Source organism: Seriola lalandi, unplaced genomic scaffold, assembly GCF_002814215.2.
Source record: "Seriola lalandi dorsalis isolate HSWRI2012SDOR001 ecotype SW California unplaced genomic scaffold, Sedor1 jcf7180002054044, whole genome shotgun sequence".
In the NCBI taxonomy this organism is placed as follows: Eukaryota; Metazoa; Chordata; class Actinopteri; order Carangiformes; family Carangidae; genus Seriola; species Seriola lalandi.
In genome coordinates, this window is record NW_019524597.1 from 364,827 (window position 1) to 386,511 (window position 21,685).

The following is a 21,685-nucleotide window of genomic DNA, read 5'->3' on the forward strand; positions in this document are numbered from 1 at the left end:
CAGAAAATGTATAAGTTAGGATGAGATACAGAGATACACAGAAGCCATCACAAAAATAAAACCATATATAGATGGAAGAGGAAGACAAGGACAGAGAAGGCACATATGTGGAGGAAATAAATAGAAAGAGGGCCACGGAAGTAACTGATGTCATTTAGTACCCATGGTGGTTGGGTGGAGGAGAGGCGGTCCTGAGGACTGTAGGGGCGTTCTGCTGCTGGAGAGTTTGGAGAGGAAATGCTAACGCCCAACATTTCAGACTCTGCTTCAGACAAAGGGATCTGGGCAAGCCCTGGAGGGCGCCCCAAGACTGTGAGGGCCACATAGGAGCCCGCTAGAAAAGAAAAACAAAGGGATGTGTCAGTTTTACTTTATTTAGACCCAGATTTATTCTCAAAATGTGGATTTTCTCTTGAAGACAGACAGAGGAACCTACATTTGATTAGCTTCACCACTTCAATGTGATTAGAATGTGTAACAAGCGTCCCGTTAACCTGGAAAACAACAATGGTACTATAATGAGAATTAAAAGATAGACATCTCCCATTCTAGACACAGATTTACAGTTTGGCATCTCATGTCATTCTCACATTCGGTGCAAAGAGCAGATACAGTGATTGACCAGAAGGTGGCAGCCTACAGCCTCTACATCGACCTTGGACTACAAAACAGTGACGTTAGCAGTTTAAAAGACATGGAGCCAGATGAACGCAATACCTTGATGATCCTGTCTCCTGTCTGAACACCTGCCCGCATAGCAGCCCCATCTGGCAAACACAGAAGAGAAGGAGCATTAACGCAACAGATGAAGAGAGGAAAGATATAAAACAAATGGAAGAATGAAGTGAATAGAGGCAAAATCGAAGGGAAAATACAAAACATGCAGCTTCATGGTGCAATTGTTGATATTTCTGCACAATGAACACACGATATAGCCTTCACAGACCAGATGTTGCAAAGTGACTATTTGAGTGCTATTTTGAAAGACCATAACAGTGGTTATATTACGAGAAAGACCTGTTTCACAGCTCCACCCCAAACAAAGGGATTTAGGCATGAGACAGGTTATTATGAGATCCAGGTCTGACTCTTTAGTCAGCAGCATACAGCTGAAGTATTTTGTAAACCAAATACAGCTTTATGAATACACTACTTATGACATGCATTTTGGGTCTTCAGTTTTGTACCAGTGTGGAAATTTCAATCAGTGTAACTGAACTAAGGACATAATCTGATCAGTCAGTCTAAAAAAAGTAGAAGGACAGGCATGATTGGTAACTTGTGGCTAAATGATCTTTCTATATCTGATTAGATATTTGGATTTGATCTGTTTTGCAGCAACCATAACATTAAGTTTTGTCATGGTGGGCTGACAGACAAGGGCTTAGTGAGACTTCAACTTGCTTGTGTTAAACCTTAACATAAATATGAATGGGAAAAGCTGCAGCAAGACACAATATACATTTTGTTTGCTACTCAGTTTACAATGCAATGAAAAATAAGTTGTATAAATTATTTAGATGAAACTAAATAGATTGCTCTTTGTGTTGAGTCAGTAACAAAAGCACAAATGGAGAGTCATACAGGGATAGCTTAATACTGCCAAGCAGTGATGACAGTGCAACAAAAGTCCTGGATCAGTTCCTTCCTTTTCTGTCTCTTTCCACTACTGTACAGACAGTGTAATGTTTTCTGTGGCCTGATAACAGCGCACATCATCCTCTCTGACAGTGAGAGACTGCTTGGGACCATGGAAGAATCCTGTCAAAGTCCCCTCTTTTAAAGACAACATGATAAAGCAGAAGCTGCAGCTATGGTGAAACTACTGAGGAGGAAATATACAGTAAATGGCTTCTCTACTCTAAGTAAGTGCCACAGTGGTGGTTGCTGAGTTTCAATTACCCCATCAGATCTGTGAGTTCAGAGCAAACTACCATGAAAGTTTGATGCCAGTGAATGAAAAAGGAGCCCACAACTCCATTACAATGGCTTGGACCAAAAGTAGTCATTGGCGTTACATCTTTTTCTTCTTCCTTTTAAGTTTGAGGCCCCGCCTTACCTTCTTTGACAAGCTGCACAAACACTGGGTTGTCACCACTGACAGTGAGCCCAAAGCCATTTTCATCTTTCTGGATGATTACACATCGCTGGACCAGACCTGCAAGTGAGACAGACAGGACAGAAAAAACATAACAGTGTCTTCAGAAGGACCAGGGAGTCAATAAAGCCACAAAGTAAAATTTACTTGACTCAGTTAATTACATGTATCAACTACAGACTTAAAAATAAGTACTAACAACTAATTAAACCTCACCCTTGTAGTCAACATCAAAGTATGATCTGAAATAACTGATAACTGAGTGAGAATAATCACATTTAAGCACAAAATTAACATTCCTTTAATTCTTTGAGTGAGTCAAGGTATGGGCTGCACAAAAACTGGGTTTCACAAAAGAATGAGGGAACCGATCCCTCATTTAAAGGATAGGCTCAGTTTTTTTTTAAGTTTATCTTAAAACAACACTCATACGCCTGTATGTACATAAAAAGAATTCTTGGTCCATCTAACCATGAAGACATGTTGTCCCCCATTAATTACACTGAAGTTGCTTTAAAAAAAAAAAGTATGTACAAGAGGAATGACCTATAATGCTTTGAGTGTACATTTGGCCATGTGAGTATTGTATTGAGACACACTTGAAAAAATGTGAATCTATCCTTAACATATCAGCAGATAACTCATCTCCAATAGTCTAGACACTGTTGTCAGGATAACAGGAGGCATGTAAAGAAAGGTTCTTATACTGTTGGCCAGAAAACATTAAAGGAGCTAAAAGTTTTGAGGGAGATTTTTTGTATTTTTGACATAATATTAATGGTCCGAGGTCAGAAGGAGGTCAGAAGGAGGAACGTTACTTTTCAGGTTCTTTATGCGGTGTTTCATTAGCGTGGCAAGTAGAGATTAGAGCTTATCTAATGTCTGGCCGACACTGACTAGACTGACAAGACAATACACACAAAAGGAAACACAATGTAAAGAATGCAAACTGCTTAAGCAGAAAAAAAATGTTGTCTTATGTCATTAAACAGAAGAAGTGAGTAGATTTTCCAATATTAGCAAGCTATCTGAAAACATTTGACACAAGAGACCCAGACTGAGTGAGGTGACCCTTGAACTGTTTTAATATTGTGTCCGAGATTTCCTGATCAGTGCAGCATTAACCAGAGGTGAGTCGATCGATATGGACAGTGGTGGGGTGGGGGGTTGGAGAGTGGAAGGAACAGGAGCTAATACACAGAGAGCAGTTAGGAGGGCCAAAAGCCCCAGGCTGGGGGGAAGGGAGTAGAGAGGGGGTTAGGTAGAGCTAAGGGAGCAGGGGGAAGGGAAAGGGGGAGAGGGCAGGGGTGTCAAGAAAACAGATGAAGCCATATGGGTTAAAGGGCTGGTGTGAATTTGCCTCTAGATGTTGATCTTTTGCCTTTTCCTACACTTAACAGTATTTTAGAGATCTTTGGCTGATATTTATAAACCACGAGGAGTGGGAGTATTGACATGATCACTGATCAGGTTAATCCATCTAAGCTAATGTATTATTCAGAGTTTCAACTGATCCGTAATCAGCACCCTTTGCTGCACACAAGGAAATGTACACTAGAGAATAAACTGACCTTTAATACTGACAGAGTACGTTTAGCCCAACAATCACAAAAAGAAGAAACCCAAGTCATTAAAATACCACACGCAAAAGTCAGACTACTGTTCTTAAATATAAAAGTTTGAGTATTCAGAACTTCAAATGTAATAATGGCTTTGCATCAGTGAATTTCCTCAATTTTTAATTGGTACCAGACACAAGAGAGATAACTGGTTCAAACAGAAAGAACACAAATATGCTTTGTTGAAAATGACTTATCTTGATAAAGTGTGTCCTAGACCGTCTGGACTGTCATCGGCAGAAACTGACATTTCTGACAGTTGCCTTAAGAATTTGTTTTGTCAATTCACTGCTTCACTTCACTGCTCAAAACTCACATTATCTGACAATATTTGTCCGAAGACCTTCCTCTGCCATTTTGGCCAACAACAGTGAAAATGTGAAAAAGTGTCCCAGATGATGTAAGAAGCACGAGAGAGTAGTTGAACAAGGTTATAATGACACTCTCACACCACAGGGGCGAAGAGGCTCCATAATGACCCTGCTAACATGTGGATTCCGAAAACAAGTCACTAAACCCATTGTTCAGTGAGTAAGTCCCTGTGTATGTATTATTCTGTGTGAGCTTAATTTTTAAATCATATTTAAATGATGACTTAACTGAAAATATACATAAATATTTGGATGTGACTCAAGTGTGGGATTACAGTTAAAACTAAACAGAGCAACTGTATCCTGGTAATCCAAAATCTTTTAAGTAGTACTGAATGCATCTGCTAAGGTCTTAAACAATGGATTCCAATAGTGATAATTTTTCAGTTACTATAACATCCATGGATTAGGATGGAATCAGTGTATTTAAACCATATTTTGGCAAAAAAAAGAAAGAAAAAAAGAATAGTTCTTTTTACTTTTGAGATTTTTAAAAGCCGAATATCTCAGTAAACCTGTCCTCATTGAGCCAGCTGTACTGATCAAAAACAACTACTCAAACAAAAACATCAGGTGATTAGAAAAAGAAAAGTCATATAAAATCATGGGAGCGTATACTTTGCACTGGCTTGAACCACTGTCATCCTGTCTGGAGAATGATGATGCCAAACCTTGCCATAGGTCTACACAAGCGCTATGCACTATGCACTGATGAGATTTGACACCTTTGTGCTGTGCATATCAATCATATGTTGATGTATCCCATGTGATGATCTCTTGGCACTGGTCAGCAGCCAACTCAGAGAGGCATGCAAATCAGACCTCTGACCATGCAGCCTAATATTATAATAATTAAAAATAAACAGAACTCTTTTGCTGTCACTCTGTTTAAAACAAACACTGAGTGGCAATTTCACACCAGGGTCTGAAGCATGTATAGATGCAGCTGTCACACCAGCCATTCCAGTTGGAGCATCTTACCACAGGACTCAGGCTTCCCCTCTGCTAGCACACTGCTGCTGCCACTCTTCTGCACCACCAGAGCTTCTGCTCACAGCCCCCACCACGCAGACCACAGCGCAGACAGCACAGCAGCAAACAAACACACATACACACACGCGCACGCACGCACGCACAAACAAAACAAGAACCAACACAAGGAAAAGAAACACAAAACAGGAAAGAGAAAATCATGAAGGAGAAACAATCATGGGAGAAGAAAAATTAAATGAACAAATAGGTAGTTTAATAAAACATAATGGTTGGGATAGGCAGGAGTGCAGTCACTAAAAATGAACTTGCTTAGTTTATGTTAGGTTGGTTTTAGAATACCTCAACTCCTATAGATGTCACTCCACTAAGTTACTGTGACTTTAATGTCAGGGGCCCCTTTTCCAAAATTTTGTATCCTGCATTAAAATCATGATCTGAAGTTGTTAAAGAAAAGTTTAGAGTAAAATAATAAAACATATACCAGAAAATGAAGAAGCCTATAAATGCACAGGATCACGTGGTGACTTTCTACACAATATTACATTATTATAAAATATTGTGCAAATACTACAACGGCCATACCTAAACAGACACTGAAACTAAGTCTTCATATTAGGGCTGTGGTATACTCAATGGTGAATATGTAGCTGGTGCAACTGCAGTTATACTCAATGCAATTTCATGTGTGTCTTTCCACCCCAGGGTAGTTTTACAAGTTGGGATGAAGGATATGATGCTAAAAATAAATCCAAAACAAAGTTACAGAGGAGGAACCGTTCTTAGTCCGATAATCAAAATAAGTAGCCTAAATAATTTTGACAAATGTCCAGTATTTCTTAAGCATCTGGAGGTAATAAATGAGTTCATTACTGCAGATAATCCACTCTTTTAGAAACATATGAATCCCAGATGTCAGTTTTAACATCCATTTCCAGAGTATCTGACCACTCCTGCCCACCCCTAATAAACCCAGAGCACTTTGAAATTATGACAGAAAAGGTGCAAACAGGAGAAAATCTGGGAAAAGATGCATGCAACTTGCAGATAAGTAAAAGAGACAAACAGAAATATTGATTAACATCATGCAGGCATGCAAAAGGTCATAGGTCATAAATTCAAATATGAAACATGTCTAGAAATAATAACCTTACAAGGACTGACAGATATAGGTTTGAATGGGATAAAGGCCTCCTTTGCTTCTCTGTGGCTGTTGTGCACTAAATCACAACATCATTCCAAACATAAGTGAAAAACCAATAGAGAAATATGTGGAAAAGGGTTTTAGTGTGGTGCTATACACAGACAGTGCATGTCTTGTGTAACCACTGAGAGAACACATCTTCCCTATGCTCTGTTGCATCATACAGAGATAAGCCAACATGTGGTGCAGAGGATTTTCTGTTTTGTTATGAATACAGCCTTCATATCTCAAATCATACTGTCTTCATTGCTGACAAATACAACAAGGAGTGTCACCATATCAAACTAGTTTGTTTCTGAAGCTTAACAGTTGTACCCTGCAATAAACTTGCAAACTGAAGTGCATAACAGGCTTAGTGGCTTTTTGCGCCATTCAAGTATGCATTGAGACCACCCAACCACTTTGAGCAGACAAAACCCAGGGTGAACTGATTTATGTAAAACTACAAGAACCATGTGGACATTAAACATGCAGCTGCAGATTTTGAGGACCTGTAATCAAACGTTTCAGTGCTTATCAGCTTAAAACCTGCAACATGTAAACATAAACTGTTGCAGAATAACCTAGCTATGACTCAGACAATAAAGACATACAGTATGACAATGTCCTTGAGCTGAAGCAATTAAAAAACTTAGATAAAACAAGAAAAATAAGTAAAAATAAGTTGTTAAGACTCCCAAACAATTATCTCAGACCAGACCACACAAGCAAAAATGAATATACAACACAAAGCATAGAATACACACACCACCTTTCACCATCCCAGCATGCCTCATCCAAACCATCATGAACATACTTATAAGACTGTTTGTGTGTATGTGTATGTGTGTGTGTGTGTGTGTGTGTGTGTGTGTGTGTGTGTGTGTGTGTGTTAGTGATAGTGAGAAATAAGTGGGTGAGAGAGGGACAGACAGAAACCTATGAGGCAGTCAGGTAAAATGATGCATACAGAGATTGAGGGACAGGATGGAAAAACGACAGTATGTGACAGAGAAAAAAAGGGACAGAGTGAATAAGAAAAACAGAACAAGTATGAGCCTGAAAATGAAAGTGGGAAGTTACCTGTAGGGTCAAATTCATTGGAGGGAAGTGAGGTTTTGTCACTTTTGGGTTTCTTGTCCGGGGGATGGTCTTTACTGAGAATGCTGCTGGTTCTAGAAGGAGGAACACCCATGAGAAAAAGGTAATGCCGCCACAAACTAGCAAAATGCTGGCATTTGTCCTGTGCTGTCACATATAACACTGTAGTCTTTTATACATAACATTCTTTGCAAAGTCATTGTGATGCATGCGTCTTGCTGTACTACCATCCTGTATACAAGCTGCACGCAAGTGAAGGTTCAGGAGGAATTACAGCGACACACAGAACCAACAATTGTTCACTTCACTATTCACTTCAGAGAATAGTGTGGCCGGGAGACCTCCTAGTGTATGAATCACACTGAGTGTGTCTACTGTATAATATGACAGCCAGAGAGGATGTGGAGCCGCTCTACTGAGTGCCCAGAGAGCAAGGCCAGAGAAAGGACGCTCCTCAGAGGAGGTGCCGCAAGGCCAGACTCCAGCTTGAACCTCGGGAGGCTATGTATTGCTGCCTCTGCCTATACCAGCCCCAACTGTGAAAGGCCACTGTTCTGTTCACAGTGAAAGGCAGTGATGGGCCGCCCTTAGAAGAGGGACCCCTTTGTCCGTCACTGTGTGTGCGTATGTGTGTGTGTGTACATGAGTGAGGGGGGTGGGGGTGGGGGGTATGTTTGGTCCAAACTCTGAAGACTTCTGTGTTGCAGCACACCAGACCTAGTAAAAACCTGCCTCATTTCCCTCATCTGGGGAAGCTGTGTGTATGTAAACCACTGGCGTGCACATGTGTGTTGCCACAAGATTACCTACCCATAAGCATGCATGTCTCTGCAATAAAATATGAGAAAATAAGAGTCTTACCTGTTTGCTTTCTTGGGAAACCTGTAGGATAAAACAGAATGACCATCAGTATCACACAGGAATTAACTGACAGACGACTAGTGTAATAAGGGAAACAAAAGCTGAGCTGCTTATGCATGTATGGAGGGTGAAAAACAAAATGCCAAGCTGACAGTTTCTCCTGAGACCCACATAGTGGTAAACATGATAATCCTGATCAAATACCAGAGTTCTTCAGCTGCAGATTAAAGCCTTTTCCAGGTCAAATGTCCTCAGATCTCAGCTGCGTGTCAGCAGTGATTTAGTTCCTCACAGACATCACGACTTTACTGTAATAATCATATCGTAATCACATCCATGGCCTGTTTCCTTCGAGGGCAGCCTGCCCTGAGACCGATTACTGCCACAGACCGATGTAGTGATGACATAATTTAGGGGATACTGTCCGCACCATATTGGAAAAGGCAGTGTTTTCCAGGAAGTTAGAGATTTGTGTATTGACTTGCTGTTTGGCATATGCATCATGAATAAAGATTTTAGATTTAAGAAGATACTACACTGTTAATTCTCAAAGGTAGCTGAGAGTAAACATTTAAGACTAAAAGTCTTTCTCTTCACTTTGACGCTGCATTGAAGTGAAAAGAGCACACATTAGCATCTGTAGGAGTAACCTGCCCACAAAACCTGACCGGGCTGGAACTGGTGATTCTTATTCAAGAGCCAATTTTAACTCGTGTTTTGTGAAGGATGAATAAAGGCATAAACTACACTTTAAAATGGGCAAAATTCCCATTTAGGTTTTAGACTCTCTGTAAGTCATTTAGAGACTCTAAGAGAATAAATTCCATAGCAATTTAAAGGGTAATATTAATCATATATTTTATTTGTAATGCACTTTCCACTGAATGGAAAATCTCCTGAACACTCATGAAGTTTGTGCCAATTATCTGGGTGGCCCCTCAGCTCTACATTATTCCTGGTGGGGTCTGCACAGTCAGCATAGCTCATTTTTCTACAGTCAGAGGGAGCCATGTTTTGCCAGTCTTCTTTATGCAGTATGAAAAACCACTTCCACTGGGTTCAAAGTTATATTGTTACATAGTTACCATAAAGCCTAAATTTAGACCATTTTATTTTTATTGTGATGAGGTGGAAAACATAGAAGAGACTGATAGTGTCAGCCAGGAAATAATCCCATAAAAGTTAATCCATTTTCAAACTTTATTGTAACGCCCACATCTGTTTATTCACAGCATCTTTGCTCGGAAAGACAGTGTTAATTACAAGCTATGTCTGACATGGTAAAATTTGCTAAATTTACCTACATGGTTGATTATTTGTAAATTGTAGAAACGTAAACTACACAATAGGAACCGATAACTGAAGCAGAACACTAGTACGAATAACTACATATTTCAGAACACCAGTCTCTCGTAATTGGGAGGTCTCACGACTAACTAGCCCACATTAACTCCCTTTCTCCTGGCGACAGTGTGTCCCATTCAGACCCGTGCAGGGGCAGCTGAATGGCCCGTTTATGAAAATGCCTCAGACTGTAATAAGTTCCAGAGCCTCCAGCAGAAAAAACTAGCTTTAAGTAGCCCACTCCCTATGAAACCTCTGAATTGGAGAGACGGAAAAGTCAGCACATAAACACACGCTGAAGTGGGACATGCGTATGCACAAGCTCAGGGATGGCAAAACTGAGTAGACAGATGTTGTTCTTGGTAGATCATACAGGAACAAATGAAAACATGACAGTCAAACCAAGTTCTTAGGGGCTGGATGATGCATCAGGCTGTCTATAATGTCAAAGGCTGAACTAGACTTATGAATCATGCTGTACCTCTATACAAAGTCTTAGTAGTGTCCATATACAAAACACCTAACTTGAAATGACCTGCCTAAGACAGATTTAAGGGCTAAGGAGAGGGCCAAAGGAGGTGATAGAGAAAGATTGCTGCCATGGACAGAAACAAGAGGACAGAGAGGACGAGAAGGCCTAAGTAGTGGTGAATGAGCTGTTTAAGAGGCAGCAAGAGACTGAAACCCAAGAAAAAAATGCTGAACACTGTAAAAGACATAAAAAAGTGAAAAGCCTGAATGTCTATGCCAGTTTCGCTAAAAAGAGGTAATCGTGAAACAAAGAGTGGCAAGCTAGGATGAAGAAATCATTTTCCATACAAATACAAGTACCTGGAGTGATAAGGCAATTTGTCTCAATTGGCAAACCTTATGCTCTGTTGTGCTTTCTATAACCAATCAGACTGAATGCCTCCTCAGAACTACTGTATGCAATGATAACAGCTATTTTGAATCGAGACAGGCAGTTACTTTCATTCAGGAAGCAAGTGTCAGTGCTGAAAATGAGGAATTGACAAATGAGGTAGATCAAATCTATTTTAAGGCACTGACAAATACCACAAAATAAGTGCTAACTTGACTCTCCAGAACATAGCCTCTATGTTAGCAAAGCCGCTCACAATGAAAAATCATCAGGCCTGATTTTACATAGCGGCGAGACAGATAAACTGAAAGGCTTAGTAGCCTCATGAATTCCCATTCTTTTTTGCTTTCTTCTCCATAACATGTGCAAAAAGGGCTTATGAATACACACTTACACCAGCCTGATCAAAGTTGACATGTTAACTCATGCTGGTAATTCAGAGAGAATAGAACACAGTTATCACATCAGTTGCATTTCCCTGTTTACCTTGCGATGCACTGTTCTGCACTATTGAATTTCATGGAAACCACAGAGATTGGAAAGAGATATGTTGCCAAGCTAAAATCCATTCAATAGTGCACTATATACACGGTAAATGTAAGATTGGCAGACACTTGCTATGCTAAAATTTATAGAGCGTAAACAATGCAGTGGATAAGGGTGAGAGGGGGGTTGCACTTTTTAATGACTGCTTTCAATATAAAGGTTTGATAGAGTGCTGAAATACAAAAGTAATCTTCTCTGTAATCTGTTGTAGCAAATTAAAATAACACACAAACATGTTAATGTCAAAAGGAATGAAATGACTCAACAGACTCAAGTAAAGGTCCTGAAAATGCCGCCCAAATGTCAAGAAACTGAAAAAACTAAAAAAAGAAAAGAAAAAAGAACAAACAAAAAAAACCCAAACATTTTATTTATTCTAGTTCATCAACTGTGGTCATAGTGACTGGTGCTCAGGTTTGTGGGTTTATTGCCTAAACTTTGTGTGGATTTCCCCAATTGACTTAAACATAAATTTTGTTCAACCATGCAACAGTACTTTATGTGAACTTCCAAAATATTACTTGAGATTGAGATATGGTTAATAACATATGTAATATTTTGAAAATAATTATACGAATTACAAATTTTTGTCTTGAAAACAATGACATGCATTAATGTGCAAATGTTAATTTCATTTGTTGTAGGATAACATGTAATAGCAGCATGCTTGCCTCATACTGAGGTATCAGTTCTTAGTTACACTTGCATGCTAAGGACAATATGCATTCTTAACACTAGCCCAAGATTGACTGTTCAAAAATGAGTAATTGTCTTAGTTATTTGTGCAGCTAAATACCTTCACAGGCTCGATTGTGGGTAAAATACTCACAGAGCTAGTGAGGTGCCTCTGTATGTATTCAGTTGTATTTGCCACTGGGAAATGGAATCATAGTTGTGACTAAGCAAATTCTGAGAGGACGTTTGCTGCAGTAGCCCTGTATCTTGATTGTTACAGACTCCAGTCACTGCAAGGTTGACTGGTCATATTAAAGGGCCTTGAGTGCAACATTTCTATTGAATTTCCATAAAATGTATCGCTGGCACACAGTCACAGCTCAAATAACTTCACAGTAAATCTCTGGTGAACTATCACAATGGTTTCACATCAGCAGTGAATCCTTTGTCTAGTAGACAACAGTAGTTTATTGTTCTACTGTATTTCCTAATGATACTTTTAACACACTACTACACACTCTGTTGTAAGAACAAATACACGACTTGTATGATAACTGAGAAGGTACTAGAGTTGAAACAATCAGTCAATCAATTAGCTGATTGACAGAAAGGTAATCAGCAACTATTGTGATAATATATTAATTGTTTGTTCATTTTTAAATCCCCAAAAATCTTTAGTACCTGCTTCTCAATTGTTAATGTTTTCTGACTTTCTTATTCTTCTATAAAAGAAGCATAATATTTTGGGGTTTTGTGCTGTTGATCGGCCAAAACAAGCATTGATTGACTCAGGGAATGTTCAACAGATTAATCAATTATGAAATTAATCATTAGTTGCAGCTCTAGAAAGTACACACTTAAACTGTGACATAAAATGTGAACAGTAGTGATGCTGCAATATAACTTCCGCAAGCATATTATTAGATCGTTGATTTTACTCTGTAAAATAGTATTTATAGGCTTAAATAAATATGTGAGTCAAGTAAGAACAATAAGCAGCCTATAGAAGCTTTGCTCTGCTGCAGCGGTTCAAAAATGTTTTCTTGGTTTTCAAAAAATTATTATAAAAAACATAAACAAACAAAAAATATTAACTTGGACCATGTAAATCTTTCTGCAGATGTTCTACTTGACTAAATATGATATGGAGAAATGCTGAAAACAAAATAATAAAACAAAAACAGTGTTTCTACAACATACAGACAGCATTCAAGAATCAGTTTTCTTCATTCAGTTATTCAGGATCTCACTGTAAAAGTCTTCAAGTCTGAGCTAGGACCTCTTCCTGGACGGAGCCATTAAATGTGCAGGGAGTGAGAAAGGGAGAGAGAAGGCAGAGTCAGAACAGGGTGGGATGGGAGGGAGGGGCAGCAGTGGAGCGGGCCTGGGCTTGAATGCTCCATTGAGGTTTGGTGTTTTGATGGAAAACTGTGGCAGAGCTGGGCCAACTGCAGCAACAGTGGCAGCAAGAGAGGCCAGGACCAGACCAGACCGTGAAGAGAGAAAAAGTAGTGAGAGAGGGAGGGACGAGCAGCCCTGAGGGAGCAAGACTCTGACACACAGCCATTTCTGTGAAAGGGTTTCCCAAACTGAAGAGGAAAGAAAACAGTGAACAATAAGGAACTAGACCAACTCATGCAAGATTCAGGGGAAGCCCTTCAGGTTATTCTCAGTTCCTCTTAGAAACAATCTAAGCACATTTAGACTCAAGTTTAACTCAGAGTTGAACTATAGCCAACTAATTAGATATTCTAAAAGAGCACACACAAAAACAGACACGTCAAACTAAAAATGAGGATACCAGTCTGGTCACACATACGAATTCAAGAAGCTGGGGCAGCAATGGCTGCTATTCCCAACTGCCTCAACAGACTCAAAAAGAACCCAGCTACACTACAGGGAAAGTTGGGACAGTCTCAACTTTATGCAAATGTCCTCTGACGCAGTGCGAGTGACAACCAGGCTCTGGCTTTCACACAAACTTGATCATCTTGATTGCAGCGGAAATAGAAGCAGTAGAGTTATTTATTGCTCCTCTCCACTATGCCAGGGAATTTAAAACAAAATGGAGGAAAAGCTGATGGTCACAGCCTCTGGCTTCCTAATTTTCTATGATATGTCTTTAATGATTTACCGATAAATTAAAGAACAGAACTACATGTGGAAACAGAGACAACATTGTTGGTGTGTCTGGTGGAGAGCAGAGTATGCAAATTACATGCTCAACATAACACAGATACAGATTCATGATAGGCCAGGCACTGCCAACTAGTTTGTATCCCTGTGTGTGAAAGCTCCACAAGACTTCACAGAGTTACTGCAGTTATCTTGAGACTCCAACCAAAGGCACAGCACAGGTGTTGTTGGGGCTGGGAGAGGTGGGGCCTAGTCTGAGGATTGGACAGTTTTGGGAGTTGCCTGCAGGCTGCAGAGATCAGACTGAGGTGTGTTCCATTCCAGAGGGTGAAATACAACATAACCTTGCACACTGCAGCACATCTTTAGATGTTAGATTACACTGGAAACCTTGGCAGTGTTGGAGAGTAACTCTGTGGTGACGGCACAAATGTCCTCAGCTGGGTTTTGCGCTGACTCATGCCACTGGCCTGCCAAGTACCCTATGGAACTGGCAGTCACCTTTTCAGCCAGCCAGCCATTCATGCCACCTGTTTAAAACTGGTCTGTGATTCTATCTCAATGGAGTAGTGATACAGTCTCTTCAACAGCCTGATTCATGCCTGGAGCCAGCCAATGGGAAATAATACACACACACACTGCTTGTTATCTAATCCATATACCTGAGTCACACAATGTGGGTGCACTCACAAACACAGAGCCAGCATGACGTCATTGCTTTCCACTCCCTGCCACTGAGAAAGAAGCAGTCTACACCCATGCAATGATACTCCTTCCATAAACCACCTTCTGTATTACAGTGTAGTCTAACAACAAATACACCAATGTCACCCTCAACATGTGACTTAAGCCGTGTATCCAAGTAGCATAGGGCATTGTGAGATATGGTTTTAAAGAAAGAGAGCGTTAAGTGAGTGTATGAGACAGACAGACAGACAGAGAGAGAGAGAGAGAGGGAGAGAGAGAAAAAGAGAGAGAGAGAGAGAGAGAGAGAGAGGTGTGGTGTGTTACAGAGACAAGAGCAATAGCTGTGGAGCTCAAGCTACAGCCTCAGGGGGAAAACGGTGCCCTTTCTGCCCCAATAAACCTCATCAGGATTCCTGACATGAGGGCCGGGGATAGACATTTCTTCACGCTATGCTGTCTGCTGTCCTCTGGCACTGTGAGAGCAAAGAAGGTGGTTCAACATGCTACACTGTCCACACTGCTGCTGGTCGTGAGCCCGGCCACAAAACCAAAGAACTTCTTTTTTTTTTTTTTTTTTTAAATCAATGAGTAACTTATCTGAGCAGAGAAAATCTCTGAAGTCTTCCTAATGCAAGGATTTCCTTTTTAGTTCAGGTTGGTTTTGGGGGAGATCCTGACTTCACAGTTTAAGAATACATCGACACCTGAAAAGAAAAATTTTGTGTATGATTTGGTATCCTACGGTGATCTGAAAGATTTACTAACTGTGTTAGATGCAGACCTATGATGACAATTAAGCTGATGCAACCTGAAGTAAAAGCACTTTACTGACACCTCATTCTCCCCAAAGCTATAAAATTTTCCATCTATTACACTATACTTACTGCAAAAAAAACTAGCTTGGTGAAAGCACGATGATACTTTATACTGAGTGATTCATCACTAAGGGAAACAGCCTGTCATTAAAACATTCCCGGGACAACAAGAATACCTACACCAAAGATTCTTATAGCCAAAGAGCAATAATTTCATCTTTGTCCTCCTCACCTTCCTTTTGCCTGTCCTGTCTTTCACCTATCAAAGGGATATGAAGTCACTCAGAAAACAGTGTCTTCCACTCAACATGACTGCAGGTTGGTGACAGAACTTGAGTCCTGAACCTGGTTTTTGTAAAGAAAGAGTAGGGGTATGTTAAGTTTGTCTAGTCACCCCTGAATCATCTGGAACAGGCAGTGTAAGTTTAATCACAGTGCAGCAGCAAGTTGCTGGTCTCCTAGCCTCTCCTAGCACACAGCGAAAGCATTGAATTAGAGCATCCTCATTCTGCGTCCCAGGGGAGGGGAGTCTCAACATGCCACATAAATCACATCCAATCAACTACAGCAGTGATGCTGCTTTTTAACATCTAACCTAAAGATTCAGCAGACATACATGTGCTCTTACTAGAACAAATATGTATAGTTTGCATGTTTACAGAATCAATGTGATATAAAATGTGATGAAGAATTTAACAACAAAAAATCTATGATAAATCTCTCGGGCCACCACAGAATATCATGGCCTCACAAGTGCCACAGTTAGCTTGAAGGCATGAGCCTAGTTCATGGCTACAAAACCCTTACATGGACATGTGAGGACATGACACTTGGGCAAGACAGCTCTCTTCCTTTGTCCCCTTTTTCTCTATTGTTGTGATCCTGTCTTTTGTGGAGTGAAAGTAATGTTTGGGCCCTGGAGCTCTCTTGGCTAACAGGCCAGGATTGTAGAGGGTGTCCACAAGCATCAGCATCACAAGGCTGGGTGATAGACCCCAACTCCCCCAGCACTCAGAGCCCCAGCTAATGTCCAGACTCCACCCACTCTCCTACATCACTACCCCCGGGACATCGCCTGTTTCTTTCCCCTCTGCCATCTCCCTCTCCTCTTCTATCTCAATGTCCATTTGATTTTGCACAAAACACGCAAAAAAGACCCAGAATCCAATCACAGAATGGGTTCATCATTTCTAAATAATTGGTCCACTTTTCATTTGTACCCTGATAATTGTTGAAGGCAAATCTAACGCAATATTACCTTTCTTCCTTGAGGTATAATAAAAATGCGGTGATGACAGGAGAAAGGGACTGATTGATGCTAAGAATGGAATAAATGTATGCAATTGAGAGTGGGTGAAAAAGAGTGAAATAGGACCTGGCAAGAAATGTACAGAGTATGGTGAGAGTTGGTGTGTGCCTGCCAAAGTGACATCCAAGTGTGAGTCTTCCTAAGGTCTTCATTTACATTCTATAAATAAACAAGACTAAGAAGCTGGCCAGACATTCAGTGGAGACTTTCAGGTTTTAGATTTTTAGGTTTGAACACAGACAATTCAGCTAATAAAATAACAAATTGAGCTTTTCTAACAACCTTATGTAAAATTCTAGATGATATTACAGCAGCTTTGCTTCATAGGGAATATAAAGCTGCCCACCTTAACCAATATGCAGCCATGTCATCAATACCAAAACTTACTTCCAGTGCACTGTGTTAAATGTATCACTGACAACTGTAACTGCAGTAGAATAATGATGGCACAAGAAGAAAGGACAACTTAGTAGTTGCAGTACCACTTGATTAGCTGATTGTTGCCTTTGAAATCATAATTCACATCACAAAGATTCAACTCACTAAGAAGAGTCAGAGAACCAGTGTTAAGACTCAACTTATTTCCCTTTTAACTGGTCGACATATGCCTCAGTACACCTGTGGCTGTATCTGTAAATGCCGTATTATTGTCCTCTTTCTGGAATTACAAAAATATATACAATCATTCACATTGATCTTAAACATGACTGCAATACAGAATCTGAGACCAGACTGTTAAGAGAAAATAATTACAAATCAATGCAATATTCAAGTTCACCATCAAACTGCTTCTCCTTTTCTGCTGTGCATATGCAAGTCCTGCGGCCATTCATGATGTACCACAACACAGCAAGATCAACTTGAGATAACTGATACTTTTGTCATACTTTATTTTACCTATAGAGGACAAAATATTAGAAACACTTTTAGGTGGGAGTGGGACTGAATCAACGCCTCTCTGAACCAATTGCTAACATGGCACTCTTTATAAAGGCATGATTTACTACAGAACTATTGTGTTTGATTTCCTAAGACTACACAGGTGTTCCTGCTGCTTTGGTATTTTCATATACACCACCAACATTCTGCACCAATGCACCATATTGTAAAACATATGTGCTATTGGTGGCATTTGTTTAACAGATGAGGTGTTCTGTAAAGCTGTTTTTCAGGGTAGAATGTATTGTTTTACAACCTTGTAAACAGAGGCCCTTGATTATTTAAGTTGAAACATATTTAACAGCAAATAAATCCAATTAAAGAGTTTTTAAGAAACTAATTCATGGCTGGGGCTTCCTACAGGCAGGGTAAAAGTAGTCTTGCAAACATGCTCACGACCTGCAGCATGTTTAAAATTCTTTTCCATTAATTTTTTTTTTGAGATTTGCCACATTTTGAGCCAAGAAATCCCCTAACGAAATAATCAAAACGCATCAGCTGACAACCACCTGCTGATATTAAGGCTGACAAGAACTTGCTGTGACCTAAAAAAAATGCTATGACAAAGACTTTAATGAAGAAGAAATGCCCATAGGCTATCATAACGAGGATTATGGCATGGTTAAAAATTATTCAGAAGATTTCATGTCTGCTCTTGAATTTAGCTCAAGGAACAAAGTGAATTCCATCACAATCCTGAAACATCACTGCCTGTGGTGAAAATCACACTCATTTCATAGCAGTGGGATAGGGTGCATTACAAAGTGTTCAGTACTTTTTTTGTTTGACCAAAGGCTCAAAGCCCAAAGATATCTTGTTTATAATAATATAAGACTATGAAGCGAGTCTTTATATTAGAGAAGCTGGAGATGTTTGGTATTTTTGCTGAAAAAATGTGACTAAAATTATTAATCAATTATGAAAATAGTGGCTTATTTATTTTCTGTTGAGTGACTAATCCATTAATCTTCTAATCGTTGCAGCTCTACAAATATCATTATCATCAAAATGACACTATACAAGACTTATCTTACTCAGCAACTGGCTTTGTTCATTCCTCATAAGCGTCATACAATTGTGCAGCTGTCTATTTGACCACTACTTTGCCCTACTTAGATGCAACACGTTATCTTACAGTTTTTAAATAATGTAAACTGCTATATTAATTAGCAGTTTGCCCATCAATTAATTTCAGAAGTTTTGATTTGAACTTCTTTTTGTCCAACTCCTCCAACCTGCAAAAGTTTTATTTTATCCCTTTCAGGATCAAGACACATGCTAGTTTATAAATATCACCATCCTTCATGCTGAGCTGGAGCCTTTGCATGTCTGATCAGAGTTTTAAATGACTTGTGGATACTCATTTTAATGCACAGTTCCAAGAAGCTGACACAGCTTCCCCAGTATCAGTGCTGACTAGATGGAGTAGAAGCATACTGCATTATCAGAGAGGGATGCCAAATGCAAGAGACGCATACAAGTAGGCCAAGCTGTCAGAACTACTCATGAAAACATTTATCATGAGGAAACAAATTTCACTGCAGCAAGGCAAACAGTGTGTTGTTATTATCGGCTGGTGTTGACACAATTATGTTGTTGGTTAATAGCCATTTTATAAATTGATAATATTGATTATCGATTGACCCTTTCAATCATTTATTCAGTTTAAATACCAAACATTTGCTGGTTGCCGAATCTCAAATTTTTTCAATGTTTCATTTTATTTTAAAACTGAATGCTGTTTTGGTTTGAGGAATGTTAGCCAGACAAACTAAGCGATCTGCACCGTACACTCAATTAAATTGTGATTGGTATTATACATGAGAGTAGAATGACTAAATGAGTAATTGCCGAGTAATTAACATCATCAAAATTACTTTGAACCTATGATAATGAATCAATTAATGGCAAAGTTGTTAGTTGGAACCCTATCATCATTAAATTACATAACTTGATGCTTTTTCTCCAATAGGATAACACTGAAGACATACATTAACCAGCCCCCCTTGATGTACCTGAGCTACACTGACTGACCTGGAGAGGAGCATACAGCGGACAGCCAGTTTGCTCCCACTGAAAGCTATTGTTTACTATTAGTGATGTCACCAGCACCACTTCCCGGGAGGGCCTCAGGGGGGGGTGGGAAAAACGTGGAGATCAGCAGAACTCTATGACAAAGAGCTAACAGCACACTAAACTGACCCATCGGCTGGCGGCCCAGCCCCAATAGATGTTGGGTGCATACTCCCACCGTAGCCAACTGAGCGAAAACAAAATGCACAACACCACACACTGAGAGAGAGAGAGCAAGGCCAGGGAAATACAGATGGACTTAGGGAGAGCGGGAGAGACACACAATACCATTAATCAATAAAGTCATTATCATCAGCTGCGGCGGAAAACACCCTCAAAAACTGCTGCATCCTAAATAATGATTCACATCACAGGCCAACTATAATGTCTGTGGAACGGAGATACAGGGCTCTTTGCTTGCACAGTCTACAGGCTGTTGTCAAACTGTTTTGCATGAACATGGCGTGAATCAAGCTCTACTGGTAGAGTAACGAATGTGACTTTTAGGAGACAGGTCATGTGAAACCAAAATAAACAGATGAACAAACTCACTATAAAAACATCAACCCACATTTTTTTGACAAAAGGGAATATGAATAGAAAATACATCTATGTAGCTTTGTCACAAGCCTCCACATGCAGCAGCAAATCGCAGACACACTGCACTAATAGCAATAGCAACCTAAGATAAAGTGCTTCTTGTCATCATGAGTATCTCTGTGCTTTTCTGCAGTTTAAATTTCATTACATGTTACTGAAGAGACTGAAAAGTACTGATTTGTTAATTCAACTAATAAAAGCAAGTAGAGAAATCATGATATCTAGACCAGTTTAAGAAACAAAACCATAAACAGCTCCACAATCATAGTTAGTGCCAGCCAATGTTGCCATCGTTGCAGTGGGGGAGGGAGGTCATGTAAAATGGGGTTGGGCTTTAGCCTCTGGCACTAGCCATGAGGATATTTCATATCCCAACCTGTGCTATAAGATTCATTCCGGTCTGAATCTACCGACCACATTCCACTGTATTAACCTGCAGTTCTCGCAGGTATGTGGGATTCAGGTAGGAAGAATTGACGTAATTCAACAGATTCATTTCCCTGTTTCACTTCCAGAATACATCAGATTGAGAATAAAAACTTCTTTATTCTACAGGCACAAAAACAAAGAGAAATTTGTTCCTGGACTGACTCAAGAACACTGACGTAGAGTATATGTCAATGGATTAAGATGCTACAGACTGATCCCTCTCTGCCATTTAGTGTGCTCTTCGGGCCATGACACATTATTTAGCCTGCTGGTCTTAGCAACAATGTCCAACCTTTGGGTTTAAGTTGACAGATGCCTTAGATAAGGTGATTACTTGACGGAGCTAAGGTTTTGTTTAAATCCAGAGATTGTTTTAATAGGTGTAGGAGAAGGTCAGCTTTAAAGGCTTATAGGTAATAGTGATGTTGAAAGGTGTACAGGGATCACAGGTGACTGTTCCCTGGCACACAGACAGTGGGAGGCCTTCTCACTCCTTGAACAAGTAGTACTTTACTGTCTGCAGAGAACTCCATTACCCATGCTGAGATCAGCAGAGTTTCCATTAAGATCTGATGTCCTTCCCTCAGTAATTAGATTGTACAACACAGTTATTACTGAGCACATCACCACAAAGAAAAGCATTACTTGAACCGTGTTTTTTTTTTTTTTTTTAAATCAGATCGTGGGTCGTGTTTCAGATCAACAGCATCATAACTAAATCAAGAAACTTTAACAAAATCTTCTGTTTGGATACTCTGAGGGTACACTTTGTGAATGTGCAGTGCAGACAGTGCATTACTAGAATATAAAGAGACGTTGTATACCATACCTGTCAGTGAAGCTGGACTGTGTGTCACTCATTGGGCTTCCGGTTCTAGATTTGCAACAAATTATATCCGATTAACATTTTCCAGAGTGTGATGAGGCGATTTCCTGGAGCGTCCTTCTCTGGCATTCGTCTGAAGTAGGCAAGGAGTTTGAAAATGGTGCTTAGAATAAATTAATATGAGGAAACTGTTGGGTTGTTGCAAGGCACGTCCAAACACT

General features: G+C 39.8%; 1 protein-coding gene across 9 annotated transcripts in view; it reads right to left on the minus strand.

The window, feature by feature from the left end:
• The window catches only part of arhgef12a (Rho guanine nucleotide exchange factor (GEF) 12a), a 36,227-nt gene that overhangs the window by 13,357 nt on the left and 1,185 nt on the right, over positions 1-21,685 (minus strand). For 4 of the 9 annotated variants that reach the window (XM_023402949.2, XM_087173106.1, XM_087173104.1 and 1 more), the window contains exons 2-9: positions 21,468-21,597; positions 8,224-8,244; positions 7,345-7,436; positions 5,070-5,135; positions 2,060-2,158; positions 718-767; positions 437-494; positions 162-334 (exon numbers count right to left, since the gene is read on the minus strand). In XM_023402949.2, coding sequence (XP_023258717.1) covers positions 162-334; positions 437-494; positions 718-767; positions 2,060-2,158; positions 5,070-5,135; positions 7,345-7,436; positions 8,224-8,244; positions 21,468-21,499 — 591 coding nt within the window. In that variant the 5' untranslated portion in view covers positions 21,500-21,597. Of the gene's footprint in view, positions 1-161; positions 335-436; positions 495-717; positions 768-2,059; positions 2,159-5,069; positions 5,136-7,344; positions 7,437-8,223; positions 8,245-21,467; positions 21,684-21,685 lie in introns of all 9 variants that reach the window. The other 5 variants (XM_087173107.1, XM_087173103.1, XM_087173108.1 and 2 more) reach the window with 2 other exon arrangements.